Source organism: Marmota flaviventris, chromosome 14 (assembly GCF_047511675.1).
Source record: "Marmota flaviventris isolate mMarFla1 chromosome 14, mMarFla1.hap1, whole genome shotgun sequence".
NCBI lineage: Eukaryota > Metazoa > Chordata > Mammalia > Rodentia > Sciuridae > Marmota > Marmota flaviventris.
In genome coordinates, this window is record NC_092511.1 from 52,181,766 (window position 1) to 52,207,030 (window position 25,265).

At 36.3% G+C, this 25,265-nt stretch overlaps 1 protein-coding gene across 3 annotated transcripts in view; it reads left to right on the forward strand.

Moving 5' to 3' along the window:
* The window catches only part of Ugp2 (UDP-glucose pyrophosphorylase 2), a 55,326-nt gene that overhangs the window by 26,351 nt on the left and 3,710 nt on the right, over window positions 1-25,265 (forward strand). For all 3 annotated transcript variants that reach the window (XM_027934271.2, XM_027934270.2, XM_027934269.3), the window contains exons 4-8: window positions 18,831-19,016; window positions 20,251-20,384; window positions 21,745-22,042; window positions 23,007-23,204; window positions 23,777-24,019. In XM_027934271.2, coding sequence (XP_027790072.1) covers window positions 18,831-19,016; window positions 20,251-20,384; window positions 21,745-22,042; window positions 23,007-23,204; window positions 23,777-24,019 — 1,059 coding nt within the window. The remainder of the gene's footprint in view (window positions 1-18,830; window positions 19,017-20,250; window positions 20,385-21,744; window positions 22,043-23,006; window positions 23,205-23,776; window positions 24,020-25,265) is intronic.

Consider the following 25,265-nt stretch of genomic DNA (forward strand, 5'->3'; position numbering starts at 1 on the left):
AGCTTTATAATGTTTTGAACAACCAATAAAAAAAAAAAAAAAAAAAAGTTCCTGAGGCTGGCTTTGAACTTGCGATCCTCTTGCCTCAGCCTCAAGAGCTGCTGGGATTACAGGCATGCGCCACCAGGTCTGGCTTTTCTGCCAGTTCTTTGTTGTCATTGTTCTCTAGTTCACCAAGTTTAGTTTAGTTTTTTTTTTTTTTTGGTGGTGGGGGGGAGGATATTAGAATCTTACATCTTTTCAGCATTTTGGAAATTGCTACAATTTTTAATGGGAGGACATAATTTTTAGTAGGAGGACATTTGGTTTGAGAGTTTGGCAAAAATACAAGAGTAAGAAATAGTTCTGTAAGTAGATGAACATATAACTGAATAAATGAGAAGCAATTTACAGTGTGTTTTAAAATAAACAATTTTAGAATTGTTCATTAACTGAAAAAGTTGCAAAGATATTTCCTTTTAGCTATAAATGTTACAGAGCTATCCAAGTTAATTTTTGTTACCTGTGTCCCATTTGAAAACCTTCTGCTGAGTCAAAAGAAGCATAGGTAATTATTGAAGGTACTGATAGAATATTTTTTTCCAAGTTCAAACTGAATTACATAAAAGATAGCTTAGAAGAAACATGAAAGTGCCAGAAGGTTATCTATGGCTAGATTAAATGTGGAAGAAGGCCATTTAACAGATTTCTGTTTATAATGGGCTTATTTAAGACTGGTATCTTCATTGTACATAGTTCTAAAGCCCTTGGGAGATTAGAATATATTCCATTATTTCAAGAAACACCATTTCAAAGATTTTTATTTTGATTTTGCTTTTAATGAAGCAAAGGGTTAAGTATTTTAAATTTTAATTAAATTTTTTTTTTTTGGCATTGCTGGGGATCATACCTAGTGCCTTGCTCATGCTAGGCAAGCGTTCTACCTCTGAGCTACATCCCAGCCCGATATTTTTTTTAAAAAAAGACTTTGTAAAGACCTGTGTATGCAAAACTGTTTTATAGTTAGTGATTATCACCAATATTAGGGTGCTTTATATATCAAGCATTGTACTAAATGCTTTATGTTCATGACCTCATTTAATATTCACAGCACAGCTGGAAAGTAAGCCTTTTATTATACTCATTTTACAAAAGAAGAAACTGAAGTTCAGAGTAACTTGCTTAAGAGATGGAGTCCTGATATGAACTATGTAGGTTGTCAGACCTCAAAGACCTGTTCTTGGGTATCCTTTACTAACAATAAAGGAGATCTTTATCTCTAGTGCATACAATGTGGCATATTTTATGTGTTTATTAACAACTTTAATAATAATAGCAGCAAACATTTATTCAGCATTAATGTGCCAAGCATTGTTCTCCACATGTATTTCCTTAATATGATCCTCAAACAACTCTAGAGCCAATATCCCTATTTCACAATGAGAGACCGAGCCTGGGAGGGATTGAGTTACCCATGCAAGTTTCCTTGCTAGCTAGAGTTTAGGCCCAAATTTGCCTAAACCCAGACTCTTAAGCACTATGGTATGTTGCCACTAAGTTTTGAAAGGAACTTGAAAGTTTTTATGGCCTTCCCATCATTTCTCCATGTATCTTGAGTAGAACCATTAATTAAGCTCCACTCCTTCCCATAGATCTTAAAACACTTCTTTGAAATTCTTATAGCAATACATTTAACAGATATTTATTGAATAGCTCCTATATGATAGGCATTTATCTAGGCACTGAGATACAAATGAATGAGATAGGCAATGGCTTAATAATCATGGAGCTGCATTCTAGTTGTAGAAAGAAAATATACATGTGTAGATAAATGATTTTAAAGACGAATTTCTTGTCACTGCTTTGGCTTGCCCTCGACAGTCACATCTCCCTGGCCAAAGTCTTTTTTCTTTTTAAAATTTTGTTTATTTTTTTATGTTGTGCTGAGGATCACCTCACATGTGCTGGGCGAGTGCTCTACTACTGAGCCACAACCCCAGCCCTACCAAACTCGTTTTTTTCTAGTTTATCTGTAGTCATTAGACAAGGCTGTGGAAATCTCCTTTATTGAGTACTTTTATTCTGCAAATCTATTGATGCCCACTATTTAATTTTAATTATTGGAAATGCAAAAGTAAAGACTAACTGCTTTTAAGAACTTAGAATTTTGTAATATATCCAAACTTTTCCTGTGTAAAGGCATATGGTTGAAATGCAAGAAACAGTTTAGCAGGTGGAAGCTATTGCTGTCTCAAGGTCTGCCCAGCTTCCTTTAAGGACTAAAGGAATCAATAGCACATGCATATAATAGCAAATCAGTTTTAAACTTTTGGTTTAGTGGGGAGATGTTTGCGCATAAATATGTTTATATGCAGTATGAGTAATAACTATGATGATGGTTGAGGAGACACTTAAATAATTGGCTTTCACCTAGGGAAATTAACTGATATTTCCATTCTCTTTGTATGCTTGGATCTACTCTTGATTAGGAATAAATTCTTGTCTAACCAAAGTGAGTGGTCTATTCACCCAAAATCATTGTTTGTTCCCAAATCTGTTTATGCCACTTATCTTTATTGTAATGAAATAATATGATTATATTTTATTATAAACCAGTGAAATGGTGTTTAAAAAATTACTTCTGTGGAAGCTTAATTAAGTGCTTTGGGAAAATTGGATAAAGATGAGTAGGAAAAAAAAGTCAAAGTAACTAGAGAATAGCTCAGTGGTTGCATGTGTACTTGTATGAGCGTTGGGTTCAATCTCCTACCCCCAGGTGTTGATTTAGGTGTTGGTGAGGCAGCTGTGAGAGATTAGGAAAACTGCATAAATCCAGAATGATTCTTCTGCATGCAGATGATTTTGCAAGTGTGTGCTTTTATATATTATACCTAAGGAAAAGACCTGTGTGAACAAATGTGTTTATTTTTAAATAGTTAAAATAGTTAATGTATCTAAAATATCACTCCTTCTCACAGATCCTAAAACACTTCTTTGAAATTCTTATACATTTAAAACTTAAAACTTTTTTATGATTTGTACTTGGACTTGTTTTTATAGTTCTGCTGGAACATAAAAATAGAAATGATTAAGCAAGATAAGTAGGGGCCATGTCTGCAAACTCAGACATGATCTCTCGGGGGAGAATTTGATTGAACTAAGATGATGCAGGAAAACAAGAGATAGGAGGTCCTGAGCCTTATAGAAGGCTATTGGGATATATTTTTTAGGAGACAAGTAGGGATTGGCTGTGTTTTAAGTTCTTAAATTCTAAAATCAAAAGTACATAGGAAATCCAGATTTCTTGTGGTTCCTGGTTGCTATTGGAGAAATGGGTACTTTTAATTTTCTCTGGTATTTTTATTTTATTTAGAGGACTGACTAGTGTAGCTGTTGAGTACCATTTTTTGTATTGTGTGGAGGTGCAAGTATTTAATGGATTGGTGTGTATTCATTGGGCGGTGTTCGATTTAGTGGACTGAGGAGGCTTTGTGGAGTATCAGGGCTTGCTGACCTGCTTGCCATTTAATGTCTGTATACTTAGGTGTATTGTACATTTTTAAAAAATTTTCAGTTGTAGGTGGGCATAATACCTTTATTTTGTTTAGTTTTTTTTTTTTTTTTTTAATGTGGTGCGGGGGATTGAACCCAGTGCCTCACAGCGCTCTGCCACTGAGCCACAACCCCAGCCCTTACAAATTTTTATAGGTTTAAAATCCCTAATTTTATGATAGTGAGCTCTAATATTCACAATCATCATGGTCAGTAGGTATCTCAGAAACTACCACATGCTTAGTGTAATCAATGAAATATTCATTACACAGACCAGCTACATATGTATATGAATTTATTCTTGTACTTCACACTTTTTTCCAGTTTGGTGGTAATGCAGTGAGGTAAAACATACAAATTATAGATTTAAATTCTAACTGCATTATTGCTTAGCCATATAACACTGAGCAGGTTATTTAACTGTTTTAAGTCTCAGTTTTCTCACTCATAAAAGGAATAGTTAATAAAAGTAGCCTGTTGTATAGGATTTTAGTGAAGATTTTTGAGAATGTATGTAAAAAAATTTACTGTGTATTAGGCATTCTGATAAAGGCTCAACAAATGTTTGCTATTTTTGTTATACATTTAACAAATATTATATAATAGCTCCTAGATGTCAGGTAGTATTTGGGCACAACAAAAACAGTAGAATTGAATTAAGATTCTACAGATGGTGTGTGTGTGTTTTTTTTTAAATTCTATACATTTAATATTGTGTAGTTTTTATATTTTTATCTTTAGTTCTAAATATGTTTATTTGTCACTGGCTAATTTAGTACTTACTCAATATACAGATTTGAGACACATTTAATTTCTAATTTTGAATACTTTAATATTTTGTTTTTTTAAACAAAATATTATCTCAAGTAGATGAACCATAATTTATATTCCTACATCTTAATGTCTTACATCAGATGTGTTGTTAGTCTTCAGTTTTGTTGTATTAGACTTATCTACCTTAACAAACTCATTATTGTGGAGGTAAAATTCTTGAAACTTTAGGATTGTAGGACGTCTATATCCTGTCAACTAATTGAGAATAAGCAACATAATATTGTCCATTAGAAAAAAGTGCAACTGTTCTATTCTGTTTGATGCATTTATTGAAGGGTGTATAGACCAAATTGTAAAAGCTTGGGATATATATAAAATTGCCTTTAATCAACAACTCCATCTATGCTTAAATAGATGTAATAGATATTTTGATTTTATATAAACTAAATGCAAGATACATGTAAGGGATAGGCTTTGTCCTAGAGGACTGACTAGTGTAGCTGTTGAGTACCATTTTTTGTATTGTGTGGAGGTGCGAGTATTTAATGGATTGGTGTGTATTCATTGGGTGGTGTTCGATTTAGTGGACTGAGGAGGCTTTGTGGAGTATCATTGGCATTAGATTGTCAAAGCTTAGATGAAATTATAGGAAGGATGGCTGATGATCATTGTAGGATTTAATTCCGTAATTATCATTGAGCATGGCAAAATATTGAAAATGAAATGTTTTTTAAAAAAATTTTCTTATTCTAATTAGTTATACATGACAGAAGAATGCGCTTTGACTCATTATACACAAATGGAGCACAACTTTTCATTTCTCTGGTTGTACATGATGTAGAGTCACGATTCGTGCAGTCATACATGTATCTAAGGTAATGATGACCTTCTCATTCTACCATCTTTCCTATCCCCGTGCCCCCTCTTTTTCCCCTCCCTTCCCTTTGCCCAATGCAGAATTTCTTCCCCTGCCTCTCCCCATTATGGATCAGCATCCACGGATCAGAGAAAACATTTGGCCTCTGCATTTTTGGGATTGCCTTATTTCGCTTAGCATGATATTTTCCAAATCCATTCATTTACCTGCAAATGTCATAATTTTATTCTCTTTTAATGCTGAGTAATATTCCATTGTGTATATATACCACAGTTTCTTTATTCATTCATCTATTGAAGGTCATCTAAGTTGGGTCCACAGTTTAGCCATATTGATGTGGCTGTGTCACTGTAGTATGCTGATTTTTAAGTCCTTTGGGTATAGACCAAGGAGTGGGATAGCTGGGTCAAATGGTGGTTCCATTCCAGGTTTTCTGAGGAAGCTCCATACTGTTTTCCAGAGTGGTTGCACCATTTTGCAGTGCCACCAGCAATGTATGAGTGTGCCTTGTCCCCCACATTCTCACCAGCACTTATCATTGATTGTATTCTTGATAGCTGCCATTTCTGACAGGAGTGAGATGAAATCTTATTAGAGTAGTTTTGATTTGCATTTCTCTAATTGCGAGAGATGTTGAACATTTGTCATATATTTGTTGACTGATTATATATCTTCTCCTGAGAAGTGTCTGTTGGTTTTTTTTTTTTTTTTTTTTTGTGTGTGTGTGTGTTTTAAGCGTTTTGAGTTCTTTTTATATCCTGGAGATTAGTGCTGTATCTGATGTACGTGTTGTAAAGATCTTCTCCCACTCTATGGGCTCTTTCTTCACACCGTTAATTGTTTCTCTTGCTGAGAAGAAGCTTTTTAGTTTGCATTCATCCCATTTATTTTTTTTCTTTTTTAGATGTTGTTGGATCTTTATTTTATTCATTTATTTATAAGTGGTGCTGAGAATTGAACCCTGCAAGTGCTCTACCACTGAGCCCCTGCCCCCATTTATTGATTTTTGATTTTATTTCTTGCACTTTAGGAGTTTTGTTAAGGAAATCAGGACCTAATCTGACACGATGAAGATTTGGGTCTTTTTCTTCTATTAGGTGCAGGGTCTCTGGTCTAATTCTACTTTGATTTGAGTTTTGTGCATGGTGAGAGGTAGGGATTTCATTTCATTTTGCTGCTTATGGATTTCTAGTTTTCCCAGCACCATTTGTTGAAGAGGCTATCTTTTCTCCAATGTATGTTTTTGATGCCTTTAACTGTATTTATGTGGGTTTGTCTCTGAGTCTTGTATTCTGTACCATTGATCTACATGTCTATTTTGGTGCCAGTACCTTGCCGTTTTTGTTACTATAGCTCTGTAGTATAGTTTAAGGTCTGGTATTGTGATGCCTCCAGCTTCACTCCTCTTGCTAAGGATTACTTTGGCTATTCTGGGTCTCTTATTTTTCCAAATGAATTTCATGATTGCTTTTTCTATTTCTGTGAGAGATGTTGTTGGGATTTTAATTGGAATCGCACTGAATCTGTTTAGCACTTCTGGTAGTATGGCCATTTTGACAGTTTTAAGTCTTCCTATCCAAGAACATGAGAGATCTATCTTCTAAGGTCTTCTTCAGTTTCTTTCTTTAGTATTCTGTAGTTTTCATTGTAGAGCTCTTTCACCTCTTTTGTTACATTGATTCTCCCCTCCTCCCCTTTTTTTTGTCAATGGGGTAGTTTTCCTAATTTCTCTTTCAGAGGATTCATCACTGATGTATAGAAATGCATTTGATTTATGGGTATTGATTTTATATCCTACTGCTTTGCTGAATTCACTTATTAGTTCTAAGTTTTCTGGTGGAATTTTTTGGATCCTCTAGATATAGAATCACATCATTGGCAAATAGGGATAGTTTGAATTCTTTTTCTATTTGTATCCCTTTAATTTCTTTCATCTGTCTAATTGCTCTGGCTAGAATTTCAAGGATTATGTTGAATAGAAGTGGTGAAAGAGCTGCTATAAACATTGGCTGCATTAGTGTAGTATACTGATTTTAAGTCCTTTGGGTATAAACCAAGGAGTGGAATAGCTGGGTCAAATGGTGTTTCCATTACAAGTTTTCTGAGAAATCTCCATACTGCCTTCTATAGTGGTTGCACCAATTTGCAGTCCCACCAGCAATGTATGAGTGCCTTTTCCCCCACATCCTCGCCAACATTTATTGTTGCCTATATTCTTGTTGATTGCCGTTCTGTCAGGAGTGAGATGAAATCTTAGTGTAGTTTTGATTTGCATTTCTCTAATTACTAGAGATGTTGAACACTTTTTCATATGTTTGTTGATTGATTGTATTTCTTCTTCTGTGAAGTGTCTATTCAGTTCCTTAGCCCATTTATTGATTGGGTTATTTGTTTTTTTTTTTGTGTGTGTGTGTGTGTGTGTTAATATACTCAATGGAATATTACTCAGCTTTAAAGAAGAATGAAATTATGGCATTTGCCAGTAAACTTCTGGAGTTGGAGAACATCATGCTAAGCGAAATAAGCCAATCCCAAAAATACCAAAGGTCAAATGTTTTCTCTAATATGCAGATGCTAATTCACAATAAGGTGGAGGGCACTAGGGAAGAATAGCATTACCTTAGATTAGGTAAAGGGAAGTGAGTGGAGGGGAGGGGATGTGAGGATAGGAAAGATAGTAGAATGAAATAGACATATTACTTTATATATGTGACTGCATGACCAATATGATTCTACAACATGTACACTCAGAAAAATAAGAAATTATATCCCATCTATGTGTATCAGTGCATAAATGCATTCTACTGTCATGTATAACTAATTAAAACAAATTAAAAATTTTTTAAAAAATCAGAGGGAACTCAAAAGAGGAAAAGGACCAGGGGAAGGGAGGAGGTGGGGGCAGGGAGGGAAATATCAGGGAATGATATTGGTCAAAGTATATTGTTATATTTTACATATAACATAAATGTGTAAGAACATGAATATGATAAACAAGTCCCACCATATGTACAACTATGAAGCACTAATAAAATATGGAAAAATAAAAATAATGATGAGAAAAGGAATAAAAATTTAAAATACACCAAAAAAAAAAAAAAAAGTGGTGAAAGAGGGCATCCCTATTTTGTTCCAGTTTTTGGAGGTAATGCCTCCAATTTTTCTCTTTAGAATGATACTGGCCTTGGGTTTAGCATAGATAGCTTTTACAATGTTGAGGTATGTCCCTACTATCCCTAGTTTTTCTAGTGTTTTGAACATGAAAGGATGCTATATTTTGTCAAATGCTCAAAGTAGATTTAGGTCTCAGATTTTCTTTCTGTTGTTTTGAAGGTTGCCTGATTTTTGTTACCTTGGCTTTGCTCTTGGACAAATATGACAAGACAAAAAAACCCAAGGGATTATACTGTGGAAGTGTTCTTGCCAGTGGAAGCATAAACTCAACATTCAGCCCAAGGGAAATCCCATTCTTTCTGGCTCTTTTGAAAATCTCAGGCAAAATGGAGGAGTCATTTTAGGAGAAGCATGGTTTGAAAAGGCAAAAATATTATCAAAACTTGGATTTTTCCTGTCTTAAACCAGGACTTGGCAAAATTTGAAAAGGCCCAAGGGTGTAATATTTTAGGCTTATATAGGCCATACAGTCTTTGATATAATTACTCAACTCAGCCATGGTAGCATGAGACAGCTGTAGACTACATGTAAACTTAATGAGTATTTTTGTGTTCCAGTAAAACTTTGTGAAAACAGGTACTGATTGCCTCGCAGTCTGTCTCTTGTCTTTAATATCCTCAAGCTCTACATGACTGACAAGAGACTTTAAATAAAACACATGCCTGGGAAAACATTTGGCTTCTTTGTAATTGGAGCAGAAATTCAATACCATATTACTTCCATTTTGGCTACTGATTGTAAGTTGATACACCACTAATAAAAAATACAGCCAATAAGACTTTGTTGGTGGAATGATGGATCCTGGTTTTTGAACTGTTAAAGTGTGAGATGGGTGTGGAGAAGTGTGTCTGAATCAGTGATGTACTAACAATACCACCCAACGTCTTAGTGCTTACTGTGATCCAGGTACTTTGCTAAGAAATTTGTTTACATGATCTCATTTATCGCCATACCAAATCAATGAAGTAACTGCTCAGAGCAGTTAAATGCTTCACTATAATAAAGGAGAGAGCCTAAGATCCAAACCCAGGCAGCCTGGCATTAGAGCCAGTGTTCTTTCTCAACTGCTGTACTACCCTATTTGGTTTTAGAGCAGTCTTTTTGTCAAATAATACTATTCATGCTGAAATTGGTGCAGTTTATTGGATCAGGTCATGGAGGAAATAGTAACTACATCATATCCCCTTCAGCATGTCCTTGCAGTTTTAGACATAACTCAGTACAGGTAGCTGCTATTTTTTTTTTCATTCATTATTGCATGCTGGTGCCCTCAAAGAATTATTTGTGAACCTCTTTTGATGATGTTTTAAAATGATAGTTTCTCAGTGACACAAAACTTGTACTGGAAGAGAATTGTTGATATTATGTGGCATCATTAATGTCTGTCCAATCCTGCTGTGGAGGGGGAAGTGAGCTCCACATATTAATATAATTCATCCTTTTCTGTATCTATGAGCCTTGTATCAGAGATGGCACAATCTTTCATGAGTGGTGCAAACTTCTGTAAGTAGGACTTTACTGACTTTTAAAAGATCAGTTTCAAAACACAGGAAATTCATGAGTCTTTCAACTCTGAGTCTTGGGGATTTCTGGTTTTCTTAAAAACAGCAAGCAAGCGGGCTGGGGTTGTAGCTCAGTGGCAGAGTGCTTGCCAGGCACATGTGAGGCACTGGGTTCCATCCTCAACACCACATAAAAATAAAATAAAATAAGGGTATTATGTCTGTCCACACTTAAAAAATATTTAAAACAGACATAAAAACGGAGCAAGCTGTGTGAGATATTAAGAGTTAGGGTTGTCAGCATTTGACCATTAAAAAGAAAAGTAAAAATGGAATGGCAGTTAATGGCAGTGGCATACATATGACCACCTCAAACCACATCATGATGTCAGCTTCTTCATTCAAGCCAAATGGAAGCCTTCTCATTGAAATTTCTTACAAAGATTATTTTTATATTCTATGAAATTTCCAGTGTAGTGAAGTGAACTGACAAAGTTTGAGGATGAAGTAAAGATAGTTGGTGAAGTTGCATAAGTGGGTAAAATGCAGAGGCCTACAAGCTAGGGATGACATGGTATGTTGGAGAATCCGGTGCCTCATGTTTCTTGAGCACAGCATTAGGGGACTGTGAAAGGAAAGAGCAAAAGGTAAAAGATCCAAATCATGAAGGACCTTACAAACCATGTCTTCTAGTTAGGAAGTTATTCAGTTACACATAATATAGAAATGTAAAATAACAGTAAATCTGGAGCAAGGTAATCCAGTTAGTATGGCAGCTTAACCGTCATCAGGAATCTGGGCTTCTCTGTATTGCTGTTTTTCCACTCTTAGCATTATCACCTTATGGTCCCGGATGGCCACTAGAATAAACTCTAATCATCATGTCTGTATTCCAAACAACAGGAGGGAGGGAGATGGGCATGCCCCCCTCCCCTTTCATAGAGACTTTCTGGAAATCTCTCAGTTCACTTGGAGTTGATCTCAATGACCAGAACTTCGGCATACATAACTGCAAGGTGGCTGGGAAATGCAGTCTTGATTTCAATGGTGGTATGCCTAGATGAAAGTTGGGGTAGGCCGCTAATCTCTGCCAGGCCACTTCAATGCTTTATTTTGTGAAAGATAAAATAGAGAAAAATGCTCAAATCCTGGTTTTTTTGTTTTGTATTTTTAAGACAATCACCACCTGAATGTTGGAGGTTAGGTTTTAAGAAAAAATGTAAGGAAACCTTGGAGATCACTGCAGTGAGGTGAGTGAGGTACTGACCGTAGCAGTGAGGTAATTTCATGAGACCAAAAGTACTTGGTGATTGATTGATCAAATGTGATCAGGCTTCTGGCTTAGCAGCTGGATGTCTTGGTGCCACAGAGATGGGAGTGGTGAAGCCATGGGATTGGAGCCTACTGTGTGGGAAGTAGAGTTCCTACTTAGAATGAGCTTTGCAAGGAACAGGCAAAACAAGAATAGAGTGTGGTCTTTGAGAAGTCAAAGAGAAGACAGCATTTCCAGATTTTAGGGACTGGTCAGTTGTGAATGCAGGCAAGAGAAGTATTTATGTTGTTGTTAGGACTTAGCAATTAGGAGGTTGTTGATGCCATGTTAAGAGCAGTTCATTTAGTGATAGAGGAGAAAAATCAGAGTGTAACAGAGGAGAGTGGAGGGAAGTGAATATAAAGGTGCTGATGGGAAAAAGGAGGATAGAATGAGATAAGAGGAGAGACTGAATGATTGATAAAAATAAGTTATTGAGATGGGCACTGACAGAGTTGCCTTTGGATGGGGGATAGCTCTTCCTTTCGCCAGAAGGAAGGGGAGGAAATAAGGAGGAGCTACAAGGAGGGTCTGAGGATCTGGTTTTGTCCTGTGAAATACAAGTTGAGCCCTAAACTTGTTAGTGGACCATGTGATAATATTGCATGTATATAATTTACTGGCTTTTCTGGAATGAAATATATGGTCTGGGTATGATTTTTATGTTATTAAATTGATTTATAGGATCATTTAAATGACCTAGATTCTGGTCATTACTTAAGAAATGTGAATTGAGAATTTGTGAAAGTGCCTAGCACAGAACTTGGCACACAAACAAGGTGCATAAGGATTTGTGAATAAGTCAGTGTTCTTGGAACACACTCTGTACATATGGAGCATCATTCCTAATTTGTTTTACTGTTTACACAGCTCATTTTCTTTCAGGCAAACTTACTTTTGTTGAAAAAAAAAATTCTTTCAGATTGCAATAATAATACCCTTGTGAACCATAACAGGGCAGGTACTGTTAGCTTGCTTTGGGTATTTGGCACTGTCTCCAGGAATAGCACAAATATGCTACCCAGAACTGGGTTATACTATTGCTAATGGGAACAGTGTGTCCATGACTGTGTAATGAATTTGGCTTTTATTCTAACTGGAAACTAAGTTGTGAACAGACTTGGCAAGATACGGATCATGGCAGACAGTTTTTAAAAGATCTCCTTTTCATTTCGGCAGGAAAACTAGATTGACATCCTAGAGGGCAGAATGTTGTTTAAGTTACATTCTTTAGTAGATTGCCAACTGCTTTCTTTCACTCATTCCTCAGAGGAAGTTAGGTATTTGATTAATTCTCTTCTACCCGTAAAAAGAGAACACAAGTGCTTGGCCTGCCCTGAATATTTTGCTGTGAGCCTCTTGGGGCTTGCCCACCTCACCTGTGGAGGTTGCCCTGCTCTCTTGTTTAGCTGCAATAGTGGTCTTCTAAGAACACTGAATTCTATTCATGTCTGGGAAAAATGAGGGACAGGGTGATTAGGTTTGAAAACACAAAGATTACACTTAGTGACTGACTAAAGTGATTCAGTCAGGGTAACATTGAGACTGTATCTGGCAGTGCATGGTACTCCCAGTTGTTTGCAAATACCATTCATTTTTGCCTGAGTTAATGTCTTTGTGCATTCTCCTGGGGGAGGTACAAAGGAAAGTGGAAGACAGTCTAAAATGTCTCTGGGACAAGGTGTGTCCAGTACAACTTCAGCTATTGCTATGCAACTTTGTAACATGCATCCCTTTGACTTGTTAATCTAAACTCAGCTGTTGGACTGCTTGGTTAGGTTCCCTGGTGGAGAGTATGGCAGTATCACCAACAGGGAGCACTCTTGTTGAAATACAAGGAGATTTTATGCGACAGAAAGCCATGCTTACTACCTAATTTAATCTGAATAAGCTTTAGACATGAAATGTCTGGAATCAAACAGTTGTTTGATTCAACTACTGTTTTCTTTGGGTGTACATATGGATCTTAAGTCATGAAACACAAGTCAGAGACCTCCATGGAGGTTTCTGAGAGCAGTATTAACCTCATCACTTAACATTCTCCCCTCTTCATACCCTGTTGCTTTTTTCCTTATATAGTTCTTTTCAGATTCCTATTCTTGTGAACAAATTCTTCAGCAGAACCCATATTAATTAGCTGCTTTAAGAGTTAGACAGTTAAGAGTTGAAGAGTTGATGTTACTGAAAGCATCACATGAAGAACCAGGGTTCCTTGACATTTGAAGAGGTGTGGCAATGTTTATGCCCTTTTAATTTAGGCTACAACACTGCACAGAGAAATGAGGGCACTGATGGTAAATAAATCTTTCCACTACAAGCTTTCTGGGGTCAAGTGTTTTTATTAACTCACTTTTGGAATTTTAATGTTATGTGTGAATCACGTCATTTTATTTCACACCAAATTTGTGAAAATATGAGCAAAATGTTCACAATTACAGTTTAAAATCAAACTTTTAGATTCTCAAGGTACCAACCTTTGGGAGATTTGTCTTAAAACTAGAAGTACATTTAAAACATCTTTTGGCTAAAGACCAAATGGCCTAGTGTTTTAATCAGTATGGGGCTGAAACCTTATTTTACCATTATGGAATAAATTTTGGGAATACAAGGAAAAAAATCACAATTATTAAAGTTTTCTTTATAAATTTAGTGCCCAAGCTTTAAAATGTTGATATTATAATGTAAGAACAATAATTCCTTAGCAAGGTTTTAAGGAGCAGCTGAGGTTGGTGAAAGAACAAGGTATTTTCAAGTCTTTACTAGTACTGGGATGTAACTGCTGTGATGTCAAGTTTTCTTTCTAATAATAACCTACTAAAGTTACACTGTCCTCTTAGTATTCTGACCTTTTAAATTGTATTAATAGTTATGAAGCCATTATTCCCAAACTGGAGTTTTCTGCATGTTTCCAGGTGATTTCTGATTTTCTCCCCACTTATATTGCCTTATTTTGTGTTTTTTAAAATAAGCCTTCTTTTTTATACCTTTGTTTATTTTTTTCTGTTTTTAAAATCTTTATTATTTATTTATTTATTTTATTGGTTGACCTTTGTTTATTTTTATGTAGTGCTGAGGATCGAACCCAGAACCCAGTGCTTCGCACATGCCAGGCGACTGCTCCACCACTAAGCCATAACCCCAGCCCCTATTTTGTGCTTTTAAATATACATTTGCATGCACTTGTTGCTTTTCACAATCATTCAAGGTCTTAGATTTTTGGATCTACAAATTTGGCAATGGAATCATGGCTCTCAAGACAAGAATGTCATGAATTTCCCATCTGTATCTTGTTTTTTTTTTTTTTAATTGAATGAACTCCAATTTCAGCAAAGTGGAATATCTTCACAACTGTATCTTTTTTTTTTTTTTTTTTTTTTAAACACAGGGCCTCATGCATTCTAGGCAAGTACTCCACCACTGAGCTACATCCAGCCCTTTTTAATATTTATTTTGAGAGTCTCTCATTAAGTTGCCCAGGCTGAGGCTTGTTATCCTCCTTGCTCTAGACCTCACAGGTAGCTGGGATCACAGGTGTGTGCCATGATGCCCAGTTCAAAGCTATATCCTGTAAGTCTTTGCATAACAGGGTGTGTGTAGTTGGTTATTTTTAGTAGGATCTGACAAATGAACTAATTAGCTGATACTGATATTAGTAGGTCCTGATATGTTGGTTTTGTTACTTCCAAAGCACAATTTTGGGACTATCTTTATGTTCAAGCAGCCTGTATAAAATGTAACTGCTGTTCCCTCTTGTGAACATCTCATGTAAGTAAATGGCTCATCTTTGAGGCAGAATGATGAGAGTGGCCCACCATTTCTCAACTCATAACAAGTAATTGAAAAGTCTGAATAAAACATTGAATGTTGCTGATTCCTAAATCATTCATACCCCATTTATCACTGAGTGTTGTCCAACACTTTTTGTTTTCCGTTGTATTTTTTCAGATAGTATACTTTTAGCAGAGTTGAATTAATCAATGTATTGTGCTTTCCAACTTAAAGGCTCTGTATCTGCATGACTAAGTACAAGCAGCAGCAGCACATTTAAATTTTGTTACTTAAGTTTAGAACAAAGCTTTCTAATAACATGTTATTAGAAAGAACCTTGTACCTAGGACCGAGAACTTGAATAAATATTAAGAATCTTGTTTTCCACTATTTAAAAAGATTGGCAATCTACAGAAATCATTTTTACATGTTTTTAATTGATTTGTTTAGTGGCCTCAGCCTCATTTATAAGGAATTATCTTCTTAATAACTTCCCTATGTACATATATGAATATACCAATGAATCTCAACATTGTGTACATCCACAGGCTGGAATCCTAATTAGAATAAGATATACTCCATGTTTTTATAAATATGTCAACATACTCTACTGTCTTGTATAACTAAAAAAAACAAATAAAAAAGAAATAAAAATATAAAAAAAGAATTCTGATACAGATTTTGAAGTTTGATTAAGGAAAACAATGTATTTAGATAACTAAATACTTTTCTTTTGTAAACTTTATACTTATGTGTGAATCAAAGATAATTTATGTTGAATGTACACAATTTTGAAGTTCTTTTTTCTTGTAAAATTTTAAAGAAACAAGGTTGTTATTTGGTTTTTAATTCATCTTCACTGGAGCTGAAAAATTCCTATTGATATTTCTTTCTTGAAAAACTAGACCTAATTAAAGAGCTAACAATTAAATGTGTCCTAAAGCTCTTTGTATTATGCTGTGAATGTTAGTATACCAAACAGTTCTTTAAAGTTTAGAATTAAGATGTAGTCTAGGGGCTATGGTTGTGGCTCAGTGGTAGAGAGCTTGGCTAATGTGTGAGGCACTGGGTTCAATCCTCAGCACTACTAAAAATAAAAAAGTATGAAAAACACAGTAACATTGTTTTACAAAGGATGTAATCTAATTTTGATTACTCTGCCTGGTATTATTATTTAAATGTGTAGGAATAGTTGATAAATGTCTTTAGGAAAATATTTCCTTTTGAGCTAAGTAATTTATGTACTGAATTTTTTATGTGTATTGTCATCGTTTCCCAGTTTAACTAACTGAAATACTTGGAAATGTTTATTGTACATAAAATTAATAACATTCAAAATCATTAGTTATTGTAGCATTTTTTTACTCTCAAAATAAGCATTTAGACTTCAACTGATATTAATATTATGTGGAATTTTTTGCTTCATATTACATCTAGATAATGTTTATTCAAATATTGACACTACATTCAAGTGATAATGCTTTGTTTGAATTGCTGATATTGTACCTGTTTGATACTATGATTCAATTTATTTAAAATTTTAGAGACAAATTAAATGAATTGTTATAAGGGATACATATATAGTTCAGATACTGTTAATCCAGAGAGATAGAAGAGGAATGTGATCAGGCAGGGATGGGTGCATGGAGGCTTTTAAGTTGTGGAAGAATGCTTTTTTGAAAATGTTATTCTTTCAGCTGTATGTCTATTCTGTAAACATTTATACTTCTGATGTTTCACAGTGAAAATTTTAGGTGGAATTGGAAAACATGCCTACCTTATGTGTAGGAAAAAACCTTGCTTCTGTGTATTTCACTTTTTAAAAAAGCATATTTAAGCTGGGCGCCGTGGCACATGCCTGTAATCCCAGCAGCTTGGGAGGCTAAGCCTGGAAAATTTTGAGTTCAGGGCCAGCCTCTGCAAAAAGTGAGGTGCTAAGCAACTTAGATCCCGTCTCTAAATAAAATACATAATAAGGCTGGGGATGTGGCTCAGTGGTTGAATGCCCCTGAGTTCAATCCCTGCCATAATATCACAGTGGCATTCCCTCTATTGACCAATTGATTCCAGCAGCTCAGGTAGAAAGAATAATAAACTACCATGTTATATGAGGTGACAGAAGGTTTCAGTTGTCATCTACTCTTTTGAAGTAGTGTAACACTTAAATTAGTATTATCAGTTTCTTTGAAATGCTGAATGAATGATGTTCATGGTAATAAAAACATTTTCAAGGAATATCTTCCACTGGGTCATGGGCACTTTGTGTTTGTGTTGGAGTTCAAGTTCTTGTTACCCCTGCCTTTTCCTCACCAAAACCAAGTGCTGCCAGGGAAGCAACTTGTGTGGTCTGTGTTCTTTCCCACCTCCCTGTCCTGGTCCTTGGCAGTTAGCATTGAAGTGGTTAGGTAGCACCTGATGGAGTGCCCATGGTCCGGTCTCTTCCTCCTGTCTTTTCTGGTCATTAGCCTTTCCTCTGGTTCATGAACGGGAATAAATGTTAATGGCTGCTTAAGCAGCATTTACTAGGAACACTATCTGTCACATCAGGAAACAGTTCAGCATGAGTGATAATGGGAGTGGGGATAATCAATAGAGAGCTTTGTTGTTCCTTAGTATTTATACCAGGTAACACAGTGTATTAGCCACACTTGCAGTTAATACAGTATATTAAAGGTTAGAAGAACTAAGTTACAGTTTAATGGAAAGAGCTATTAAGAGCAAGAATTGTGATCAGAATCTGTGTATGATATATGTATGTTTGTCTGACTAAACATAAAGAGATTGTTCCACAGGCTTAGATCACTGAAATGTGAGCTTGTCAAGACCTTTCCCAGTCACAAATGTCACTTGCCCCTTGCCCCTCTCATCCACACATACACAACCCTGCAGGTAGCACAATAAATAAAATCTAGTGTTCACAGAGCACCTACTGGTTGTTTTTTTTTTTTTTTTTGGTCCACTCATGTGTTATGTGTCCTACACCATGATGTAACTGAAGAGTCTTTTGAGGACCTATTCCATTAAAGCAAAATAGCAAAAATGCCACATGTAGAAAACCTGTTGTAATCTTTTTTAAAAAGCTTTCATTCTTGCTATAAGATGCCGAGTCTTACTTGTGCCTGGTTTGAAAAACAAAAATGAGTCTCAGCTTCTAAGTTTCCTATGAGGGAGAAGTTAAGTTTAATACTCTCTGTTCACAAAAATAGTTGAGAATGCTAGGGAGGAGATTGGGGATTTTTCTCCAGCCCTGCCCTTGTTTTCTCCCAGGGCATTTCTTGGAACAATGAGAAGAATTTATTTTCCAGTGTGGGCTTTTATACAGGGATAATCAAGAATTAAAATTCTTAAGGAATTCTGTGCATACCTAGAAGCCTATGCCATCTTCTTCTGAAGGTCAAACTTAAGGCTGAATGGAGGAGAATGGCAAAGAACAAGTATTTTTTGGTTTTTGCCTCCTGTGGTAGAATAATGTATTGATTGTAAGCATTGTTCAGAATTGAAGTGGATCATAATACACCAGAAATATTTAGACTTTGGATGAGCTTTGTGTATCTCATTTGCTTTGTTGAGGCAAATTGGAAGTTTTGAGTCTAAAAACCTTGGATGTTCCCACTAGTCAGACAAATATTTATAGACAACTTTCCCCCTTTCTTTATACTTCATTATAGTGTAAGTGAACCATTCACCTACTGTGCTCAAGGAAGTTGCCTGTTAAGTTTTTGATTTTGAACCAGAAGGGCCTAGTGACATTAAAGGAAATGTGGGTGAAACTTTCCACAAGAGAGACCAAAACTTTAAAAGGAAGAAAAATGGAAATAATCCCAGAATTGATTTGCTTTAACATCTTATAAAGTTATTTGAATTATTCCTATGATTTTATTTTTCCTTTCAGATTCAACCTTATGAAAAGATAAAGGCCAGGGGCTTGCCTGATAATGTATCTTCTGTGTTGAACAAGCTAGTGGTGGTGAAACTCAATGGTGGTTTGGGAACCAGCATGGGTTGCAAAGGCCCTAAAAGTCTGATTGGTGTGAGGAATGAGAATACCTTTTTGGATCTGACTGTTCAGCAAATTGAAGTGAGTAACACAGCCTTTCTGATGAGACACTAAAATAGTTTTTAGGTTATCATAAATTTTATATTGTTAAATGTAGCAGATGTGAATTTGAGCTAGTCAAAGAGCTTGCTATCTTTAGTCTCTTTAACAGTGTTTAAAAAAAAGGTTTAAGGTCACATCCTTAGGGTGATATAAAACCTTTTGATCTTAAATAGCATTTGTGGTTGATGAAATCTCTGGGTCTGTTCAGATTATCCTTTCTTTGATCTGCCGCCTTCCACCTCCTTTCTTTTGGCTGACAGCCTTCATGATGTCTGGGTTGATCTGGCTTTATTAACCCCTTTTGGTAAGTTGGGGAAGATAGCTTTCAGGATGCCATGAATGCTAAGAACTGTTCTTGGTGTCCTTCTTATGACAAAGTTATTAATCGTAGACTGTAAGCTCTTCAGGGGCAGTGTCCCTGTCTTTCCCTTCTTTGTATCTGTTGTCTAGTATGATGCTGGCAACTATAGTCATGACACTAGCAGTAGCAGTGGCTAACATTCATCCAGCCCTTACTGTGCACCAGATACTCCATGCTTTTCCTAAGAATTGATCCATTTGTTCCTCTGAACAACTGAGTGAGGTAAATAGTTATCATCCCCAGTTTACAGATGAGAAAACCATGACACAGAGACTTTATTTCTCAAGCTCCCTAACTAGTTAATCCAGAATCAGAATTTGAACATTGGATAGTCTTGACTTCTAAGAACCTATTTTTTCTCCCTAAGTTGTCTCTTAGCTTTTCTGAGATTGGAAAGATTTCCGTTGAGGTGTGATTCAGAATTTTTGACCATTCATCCTGAGAACTGCAAGCCAGATCTTTGTAACATCTGTACTTTAATCCCCACAGAACTTGAAACATAAGAGTAAATGCTTACTCAGCACTTGTCTATAGACTTCTGTAAGACCACACCGCACTGTGGCTGTGTACACACTTTGAGAGTTGGCCACCTGGGGGCACCCAGCTGGGGCTCAGTTTAATCAGCAATAAAATTCAGTCAATAGTTCTGTCCCCAAAGAGTTGTGATTTATTGAGTACATGGTAAACTGCTTATCAAAAGTCTGCCTCATGCAAAGGAGTTACTTATGTCAAATGTATATATTTGGATGTATTCGGATGTATATATAAATGAGGTGATTAACTCTGAAGAATTAGTTTTACATAAGCAAAGAAAACAAATCTGGGTAATCTGATTGTCATTTTCCTCCCTAGCATTTGAACAAAACCTACAACACTGATGTTCCTCTTGTTTTAATGAACTCTTTTAACACGGATGAAGATACAAAAAAAATACTACAAAAGTACAATCATTGTCGTGTGAAAATCTACACTTTCAATCAAAGCAGGTAAAAGGGGTAATAACAACAACAAAAAACCAAACATACAAAAAAATCTTGAGTATTACTCTTGGGAAAGGATTTCTTTGCTTTGTAACAGCAGTCTCAAGATGTGCATGTGCCATCTTGCAAGTGCTTGACACCTTTCAAAGTTGAACATTTGGTAATAGCTATGATTGTCAGAATTACTTTTCAGTTCTGTAATTTTCAGTTCTTAAAAGAAAATTTGTTTAAGATTCTGTTCCATGTCCAAAATATTAGAGGTTGGCTTATAGGTCTTCACTTTCTGAGGGTATATTTGGGCTTCAGCTGGGTCTGTGAACGGCTTTCTATATTCTACAGTATTGATAACCTTCACTTCTTTTTTTTTGGGGGGGGGGTACCAACAATTGAACTCAGGGGTACTCAACCACTGAGCCACATCTGCACCCCTATTTTGTATTTTATTTAGAGATAGGGTCTCACTGAGTTGCTTAGCACCTTGCTTTTGCTGAGGCTGCCTTTAAACTCATGATCCTCTTGCCTCAGCCTCCTGAGCCACTGGGATTACAGGCATGTGCCACCGTCCCCTGACTGATAACCTTCACTTCTGTGGGAATTTCTTCACCTTGAGTTAGGCATGGGGATAATTTAATAAATTCTGGAACCATCAACTTTGGGGACAGTGGAATGAGTAGAAAGGAAATCAGATGAAAGCATTGTGATAAAGCCCAGGCAACTGGGGAGATAAGGTTTCCATTGAGAAAGACACGAGTCTACATAAACTTAGGAAGAAGGGACACATCTGAAGTTGCTCCATTGTGTTTTTTAGTCCATTTTCCCATGGAAACTTTTTGTCACAGATGGGTTGTCTGCATTTTTCTTTAGTTTGTTGTGCTGCTTTCTCCTGTCTGCCTCTCCCCATTGTCAGTCCTTACCCGTGTGCTCTTTGATGATGGGAGGGGTATTAATAACCTGCTATTGGTTTTCTGAAGAAGAAAGAGAATCACTCCCAAAATATATCTGTTTGTAAGAATGGGTAGCTTTCCCTAGATAGGTCTTCAAGGAAAAGAACTATCCAAAATCCAAAAAGGTTGAGAACATCATTTACTTAATATATGCCTCCTCTTGAAGAGTTAGAAAACATTAATATCTTAAAAATTCGAGGTGTCTTCCCATCTATATGACCATGGGAAAAAAATTTTTTGCAGCAACTTATTAGCTAAGAAACAGATTTTGAACAACACAGATGAGATTTTCTTAAGTGGATTCACCTATAATTTACTATTGAAACACTGAAAAAGAAGGATCTTTTAATGCATTGTTTTGCTTGAAGGTCTGAAATGCTTTACAGGGTTGATAATGCAAAGGAACTTTTTCTTTTTTTAAGGTACCCGAGGATTAATAAAGAATCTTTACTTCCTGTAGCAAAGGATGTCTCTTACTCAGGGGAAAATACAGAAGCTTGGTACCCTCCAGGTCATGGTGATATCTACGCCAGTTTCTACAACTCTGGTTTGCTCGATACCTTTATAGGAGAAGGCAAAGAGTATATTTTTGTGTCTAACATAGATAATCTGGGTGCCACAGTGGATCTTTATATTCTTAATCATCTAATGAATCCACCCAATGGAAAACGCTGTGAATTTGTCATGGAAGTCACAAACAAAACACGTGCAGATGTGAAGGTAAATACTGAGGGGAAGCAATTTGGGATTCACGTTTTTCCATTAATAGGTTGTATACTTAATGCTTTTTCTTTCTAATTTGAAAGTTTGTTTTAAGCAGAACACATTTATTCACTTAACATTGTAAGATAGAGATGGTATTCTGTGGAGTAATTTAAGTTCTAACATAACAATGTGTATCATAAATCCAAAGTCAGTGGTATTAGAACCATTATTTTTGGATAATCTGTCAGTGATTTTAACTAAAGTGTTTTGTGTATATTTATGGAATAGAGCTGAAACATGAAAACACTTCCGTTAAGTTCAGACACTTAATATTGTTGTCTGGAACTTTAGCACCTCTAATGAAAACTTCCTTACATATTTATAAAATTTTATCACTGTAATATCTTTGTAGTACATGTAAAAATATGCCATTCTTTTGGTACAAATCACAAATTTGTTTAACCTGGCATGTTTGGCAGTCATGAAATTTGGCCTTGGGTGAAATGGGCACATAGACTTTACTACTTACCCCCCGAAAAAAGCAAGCAGTATATGAAAACTAAAACAGTCCTTGGCCTGGATTTTATGCCTCTTGGAAATGTTGCCCTTTTTCTATACTGGCATGTCTTAGTGGATGAAAGAACCTCACTAGCCTGAGGCCACTTATCTTCTTGTATATCTGTCTCCTCTGTGCTCCCCTTTTCTATAGCCCATCAGAGCAGGGCCTTGGGTGGTACTGTTTTGTAACAAGCAGTAGTGTGAGAACAACTATTTCTGTAGCAGACCTTAGGCAAGTGAGGATGACTCTGATCTGCTTCCAGGGCTTTACTTTTGAACAAGATGGTGGTTCTATCTTTAAAATGTCACTTTATATTCTGGGAGATTGTACCATCAGTGTCTTTTCCATAAAATTAAGCAGGATGTTGTGGTTCTGATGGGGGAAAGATGTGGAAACACTAATTATTTTCTGCCTTCCTAGGGCGGGACACTCACTCAGTATGAAGGCAAACTGAGATTGGTGGAAATCGCTCAAGTGCCAAAAGCACACGTTGATGAGTTCAAGTCTGTATCAAAATTTAAAATATTTAACACAAACAACCTATGGATTTCTCTTGCAGCAGTTAAAAGACTGCAGGAACAGAATGCTATTGACATGGAAATCATTGTGAATCCAAAGGTAAGCCAAAGTTCTCTCTCACTGGGCTTGCTGGTACCAAAGATCACAGTAGGCTAAACGTGGACCCCATTGCCCACTCCCTCTGGCCTGTGTATTCCTTTGGTCTCTTCTCCTGGCCTAGTGAGACTCTAGGTTGCTGGCTCTGTCCTCCAGATTCTGCATTCATCTCTGTAGCGTGCCTTTATGTGACCCTGGCCTGTTGTAGTGGCAAGAACACTGGACTCAAAAGTAAAAAGACCCACCTCAGTCTTGGTTATTGCTCTGACACTATTAGCCATTTGGCCACATGCAGCTTGTATGAGTTTTTAGAACCTTTGGTTCTTTTATGGTATAATGGGGATATTACTACATAACCAGAGTTACGAGACCAAAAAAAAAAAAATACCACACAGGTATTAAGAGTTTGGCATATAATGGGTGCTTGATAAATGTCAGTTCTTGAAATTGTATCTCCTTCGTTGTCTCTCTAAAAGCACTTCCCAGATATTAACTATCACATATGGAACTAATTTGTAAGTTGTAGGTACCTAAACTCTGTGTTTCCCCCTGCCCCTCTCCCTCTTATTTTACAGACTTTGGATGGAGGCCTGAATGTCATTCAGTTAGAAACTGCAGTAGGGGCTGCAATTAAAAGCTTTGAGAATTCTTTAGGTATTAATGTTCCAAGGAGCCGTTTTCTGCCTGTCAAAACCACATCAGATCTCTTGCTTGTGATGTCAAACCTCTATAGCCTTAATGCAGGATCTTTGACAATGAGTGAAAAGCGGGAGTTTCCTACAGTGCCCTTGGTTAAATTAGGCAGTTCTTTTACAAAGGTATGTAACTGTAAAGATATGATCCACTTATGGATTTAAATTTCCACTTCTGACACATTGTATTCTTCGATTTTTGATGTAATTTAAAGGAACTGATTATAAAAGATAAAGATGAACTTTTTGAAAATTGATTCACTGTAGAGAATATTTAAATGTCGGGACATTTTATCTTATGGGAGGGCCCATGACCATAAGTGCTTTCATCAGTGGGAAAAGGTTAATTCTGGTTTCTAGATTAGGAGATTTAGCAGTAAACAAAACAGATTAATAAAATCCTTGTCTTTATGGAAGACTTACATTCTAGTGGAGAAGGAAAAATAAGCAAATAAATAAAATACACAGTATTCCAAATAGAAATATATGTGCAGGGAGAGTGTAATTTAACATTGATTGGGTAGCCATGGACAGCCCAATTAAGAAGTTGAGGGAGTGTACTATGCAGGTATCTGGGCCAAAAACCTTCCATGCAAAGGGAATAAGTCTAGCAAAACCCTACTCTGACAAGTGGAATCCTGAAAATTTAATCACATAAAACGTTGAGGTTAATGAAGTGACAGGGTGAGTCTTTGTGTCTAACCTGTGGTATCCTGCTATATCATCCAAGTCTGTTGGAGTCCTGGATGTGGTTTAGTGCCACCTCATGTGGACCACAGATGAGGAACTGAATAGAAAACGTGTCTGTGTGTGTGTCCTGAAAGTCAAATGAAAAAGAATGTTTCAGGAAAGAGGGACTAAGCATTCATGTTGCTGATTAAGTAAGAGTAAATATATTTATCAATATGGAAGTTTGGGAGTCCAACTGGAATAAATTTAAGAGAATAGGAGATAGATTGGAGATATGAATATAGACAGCTCATTTAAAAGTTTTGCCTTAAAGGTAAACAGAAGGTAGAGAGGAATATAACATTTAAGCGGTTTGGTTTTGTTTCTTAAATATGGGAGAATTACTGAGCTTGGTGGCATATGCCTGTAATCCCAGCTACTTGGGAGACTGAGACAGAAGGATCATCAGTTTGAGGCCAGCCTAGGTAATTTGCTGAGACCCTGTCTTAAAGTTTTACAAAAAGGGGCTGGGATATAGCTCAGTGGCAAAGCATCTGCCTTGCATTCGCAAAGCCCTGGGTTTGACCCCCAGTTCCAAAAAAAGAAAAGAAAAAAAAGAACCTCACCAAGTTTTTAAAAAGGGCTGAGAATATAGTTCACTGCTTGCCTATCATGTGTAAGGTTCTGGGTTCAGTCCCCAATA